The sequence below is a fragment of the Danio rerio genome, chromosome 12 (assembly GCF_049306965.1).
Source record: "Danio rerio strain Tuebingen ecotype United States chromosome 12, GRCz12tu, whole genome shotgun sequence".
Classification (NCBI taxonomy): Eukaryota; Metazoa; Chordata; class Actinopteri; order Cypriniformes; family Danionidae; genus Danio; species Danio rerio.
In genome coordinates, this window is record NC_133187.1 from 51507501 (window position 1) to 51512500 (window position 5000).

General features: G+C 38.4%; 3 protein-coding genes across 10 annotated transcripts in view; 1 reads left to right on the plus strand and 2 right to left on the minus strand.

Moving 5' to 3' along the window:
- The window catches only part of LOC101884692 (catechol O-methyltransferase domain-containing protein 1), a 9398-nt gene extending 8506 nt beyond the window's left edge, over positions 1 to 892 (plus strand). For all 7 annotated transcript variants that reach the window (XM_073919054.1, XM_073919055.1, XM_073919057.1 and 4 more), the window contains 2 exons: positions 1 to 29; positions 596 to 892. The exon at positions 1 to 29 is cut by the window's left edge and continues 105 nt beyond it. In XM_073919054.1, the coding sequence (XP_073775155.1) occupies positions 1 to 29; positions 596 to 748 (182 nt within the window). In that variant the 3' untranslated portion in view covers positions 749 to 892. The remainder of the gene's footprint in view (positions 30 to 595) is intronic.
- Positions 893 to 938: 46 nt separating this feature from the next.
- The window catches only part of zgc:175139, a 28934-nt gene continuing 24872 nt past the window's right edge, over positions 939 to 5000 (minus strand). The window contains 1 exon segment of the mRNA NM_001114902.1: positions 939 to 972. The gene's annotated coding sequence lies outside the window, so the exon portion shown is untranslated.
- LOC141376901 (non-selective voltage-gated ion channel VDAC2-like) overlaps positions 944 to 5000 on the minus strand; it is a 10070-nt gene continuing 6013 nt past the window's right edge. For both annotated transcript variants that reach the window (XM_073919051.1, XM_073919049.1), the window contains exons 10-11: positions 3520 to 5000; positions 944 to 1496 (exon numbers count right to left, since the gene is read on the minus strand). The exon at positions 3520 to 5000 is cut by the window's right edge and continues 89 nt beyond it. In XM_073919051.1, the coding sequence (XP_073775152.1) occupies positions 4995 to 5000 (6 nt within the window). In that variant the 3' untranslated portion in view covers positions 944 to 1496; positions 3520 to 4994. The remainder of the gene's footprint in view (positions 1497 to 3519) is intronic.

Consider the following 5000-nt stretch of genomic DNA (forward strand, 5'->3'; position numbering starts at 1 on the left):
GAAGAGGAGGAATCATCGCCATCGATAACGTGAGAAACACACACACACATTTTAACTCACTCTCTCTCACACACACACACACACACACACACACACACACACACTCAGTTAAACCCACACACCATCATTGACACTCACAGAAACAAACATTTAAACTCTCTCTTATACTTACACACACACACACACACACACACAGACACACACACACGCACACACATTTAAATTCACACAAACATGCATACACACACAGTCATTTAAACTCACAGAAACACACACAAACAGTCATGTGTACACACACACACACACACTGTAACGTATTTAATACAGTGAAAAGCTCCCCTAACCCATCCTCAAACACACACACCTGTGATTATTCTGTGTAGAGAGACTCGTGATGTGTGAAGTGTTCTGAATGACGGAGACTCCAGCACGTCCTCATAAACCACATTAAGACAGTACAACCAGCTCACACCCGTCACATCACACACACACACACACCTCCAATCAGCTGTTCTCCTTCAGGTCCTCTGGGTGTTTGATGAGCAGTAGTGCCCGTGTGTGTGTGTGTGTGTTCTGATTGCCTGTTCTCCTTCAGGTCCTGTGGAGCGGGCGTGTTCTGTGTCCAGCAGAGGGCGATGTGGACTCCATCAGCATACACACACTCAACCAGAAGATCCACAGAGACACGCGGGTCAGCCTCAGCATGCTCAGTGTGGGCGACGGCCTGACACTCGCCTTCAAACTCTGAACACACACACACACACACACACACACACACACACACACACCGTGACAATCACCAGAAAACTCTTTTATACTCAACATTGATGTGCAGTAACTGAGTGGGTTCAGTGTGTGTGTGTGGAATAAAGGCTTTGAGTAGTAAACCTGCTGCAGTCTCCTGTTTAGAGAGGATTATTGAAGACAGAAAGAGGCAATAATGTACATGTGTTGTGTTTATTTAGATGATCAGTCTCTTCTCGTGTATTCCTGATGGTTTCTGTAGATGTTTGGGTCAGTTCACCTCTTTAATTTGTGTTGTGTGCAGAGTCATGCATCACAGCACTCGCTCATCATTGCTTTACTGTTTAAACCTCATTCATTCATTTTCTTTTTGGCTTATTCCCTTTATTTATTCGGGGTGGCCACAGCGGAATGAACCGCCAACTTACCCGGCATATGTTTCACTCAGCGGATGCCCTTCCCGATGTGTGAAAGTGTCAGAAGGTGGATTTCTCTGCTGGATCATCTGCTGATCTGCATCAATCATCACCAATACTGCAGAAGACCTACTGGAACCAGCATGGACCAAGATTCTCACAGAAATCAGTCAAGTTTGGTGAAGGAGACATCATGGTTTGGGTTCATTCAGTATGGGGGTGTGCGAGAGATCTGCAACATCAACAGCCTGAGTTATCAAGACATCTGTGCTGCCCATTACATTACAAACCACAGGAGAGGGACAATTCTCCAGCAGGATAGCGCTCCATAACAGTGTTAATATATGAGGTGCCGTATAGGATTTAAATCAAACGTTGCTTATCAACACATACATAAAACACGTGTATATACACCTATAAATTACTCGCATATACACCTATACTACTGAATGTTCAAAACAACATGGATGAAACTTGTGTATATACATATAAACTTGACGCATGAATACACCCACATACACACGCGCATACATATAAACTCGATCCTAACATAAACACCCACATTAACACACGCACATACATATAAACTTGCTGCATGCAAACACACCTATACACACTTGCATATACATATAAACTCGATTCTCGCATAAATACCCACATTTACATGCACATACATATAAACTCGCAGCATGCAAACACACCTATACATACTCACATATACATATAAACTCGGCCTATGCATATACACCCTCAACAACACGCGCACATACACAAACTCACTGCATGCAAACACACCTATAACATCTCACGCAAACACACACACAAAAAAAAAAAATAAAATTCACAAACATTTATCACGAATCTGGTTATTGCAAAGCTTATGAAATAGAAATAATGTGATTAATAGAGGGATTAAATATGTTAAATTATGAACATATGTTATATAAAATATGAGTCTATATAAATAGACTATTCAAAATAAGAAATATTTTTATTTAAAAACTTTTCATTTAATTAGGTCATTACATACACAAATATAAATGGACTGAGAGAACCCTTAAAGGACGTTCAAAAAGCAACCAGAATTATAAATATAAATGTATACTCAAACTAAACTCCTCTATTCTATTGCAAATGTTAATGTAGCCTAGTCTTCTTGTTTTGTTTTTTACATTTTTATAATTATTATGCTTTTTTTATGTTTTTACAATGTGGGTGTCAAAATTGCAAGATTTTGGTATCATTTTGATTGTTAATTATTCAGCATATACAAAAAAAAAAAAAACGCTGATTAAAAGTCTCTGCTCATCATGTTGGTCAAGTTAACCTCCATGGAAAAGCTATATATATTATCTGGACACTCCTTTTGTGTTTAATAACTACTACTAATATTTTTACAGCAGCTGGCATCCAGCATTTTGGTGCATTTGCCTGTTTATTGGTGACAGGAAAACCCACTTAAGTGCATTCCTGCCCCCTACTGGACATAAGTGTGTATCATAACCCTTGACGAACAGTGACACCAATAATAAAACAAACATAAAAAACTAATATTAGACAAACATATTTTATTCAAAATGATTACTTAAGCAACTTTATATTTATTAAACCATAATACCATTTCCAATAATTTAATTGCATAATAAACCTTTAATTTTGCAGGAGCATTCCTTTGCATTACCTTTTTATTTATTTATTTTTTAGAATTAGCATAATCTATTTTCATAATTCAACAGATGTAATTCCTCTATTAATCACATTATTTCTGTTTCTTAAGGTTTGCAATAACCTGATTCATGACAAATAATAATCTTGTTCATTACACTCAAAGGACTTTTACGTTGAAATTAAACGACTTCCTTTTAAAGTGAAATAACTTCCTTTTACTGTGAAATTCATGCAGACACACATATGAAATCACTTGCATATATGTATATACACATCTAACTGTATATATATGTTTGTGAATTTTATTTTGTATGTTTGCACAAGTGTCATTTGGGTGTTTATGCAAACATCAAGTTTATATTCTTATGTGAGAGTTTATGGGTGTATATGCATTGATCAAGTTTATATGTATATGCGAGTGTGTATAGGTGTGTTTGCATGCAGCAAGTTTATATGTATGTGCGTGTGTTAATGTGGGTGTTTATGTTAGGATCGAGTTTATATGTATGCGCGTGTGTATGTGGGTGTATTCATGCGTCAAGTTTATATGTATATACACAAGTTTCATCCATGTTGTTTTGAACATTCAGTAGTATAGGTGTATATGCGAGTAATTTATAGGTGTATATACACGTGTTTTATGTATGTGTTGATAAGCAACGTTTGATTTAAATCCTATACGGCACCTCATATTAATAACTCATCTCTAATAGCTGATGTGTTTCCTCTTCATCATGATGACAGCACATAATATTAGACTAGATATTCTTCAAGACACTAGTGTTCAGCTTACAGTGGCATGTAAAGGCTTCACTAGGGTAATTAGGGTAAAGTTAGGGTAATTAGGCAAGTCATTGTATAACAGTGGTTTGTTCTGGAAGGGGGTGAATAATATTAAGCACAGCAGTTTTACATTATTTATAAACAACATTGAGTTTATTCCAGCCAGACTCAAATGAATCAGAGTTTCTGCAGAATAAAGGCTGTACTTTACAGTCAGCAGGGCTTTACTGTGTGTGGAGAGCTGACACACACTACAGGACCTGTTTGAAGACTGCAGAGAGGAGGATCTTCAGCAATCATTAAGCTTTTCACTGATCATAGCACACGTTCTGCCACTGATGTGACAATAAAAGTGATTTGATTCATCATCATCGTCTTCATCAGCATTCATTAAAACAGCAGCAGGAGAAGATGAAGATGGTGTTCACTCATGCTCATGTTAACACACACACACACACACACACACACACACAACACTGGGTTATTTGACATAAATAATGAGGTTAAAGTTCAGAAAACAAACCTAAGCGTTATGATTTTATAACTGAGCAATAGAAGTAAGAATGACGAGTGTTACAGCACACATGCTGATGCTCTCTGTGAAGCTGCAGAAATGATCAATATAGATGACACTAAAGGTCTTTATCGGGTCATTTCAGTAAGAGTGTTGAGTTTGAAGAGGAAGCACTGATGGAATGAGCATCACGGTGGCGCAGTGCTCAGCACTGTGGCCAAACCACAAGAAGGTCACTGGTTCAAGTTTGGGTCAGTTGGTGTTTCTGTGTGGAGTTTGCATGTTCTCCCCGTGTTGGTGTGGGTTTCCTCCGGGTGCTCCGGTTACAGTCCAAACACATGCGCTATAGGGGAACTGATCAAATAAACTGGCCATAGTGTATGAGTGTGTGTGAATAAGTGTGTATGGGTGTTTCCCAGTGGGTTGCAGCTGGAAGGGCATCTGCTGTGTAAAACATAGTTGGCGGTTCATTCTGCTGTGGCGACCCCTGATGATAAAGGGACTAAGCTGGAGGAGAATGAATGACTAAAACAAGACTAAATCAACACAACAAACATATAATAATAATCTGATAATAACGCTGAGATGTAAATGTGTGCATATGGATATTGTGCATCTTAAATAATTCATAATTATTCATCCCTAATTAAACCCAACCAATCAGCATCAGTGTGTGTGTGAAGACGGAGTGCAGGAGACAGAGTTTACTGTCTGCTGAATCAGGGAACTGAGTGTGAAAGCTGTGTGTGTGCAGTGCAGGAAGAGCTGGAAATAAATACATAAATAAGGGTGTGTGTGTGTGTGTGTGTGTGTGTGTGTGTTTGTGTGTGTGTGTGTGTGTGTGTGTGAAGTGCAGGCGTGATGCTCTGCTACGC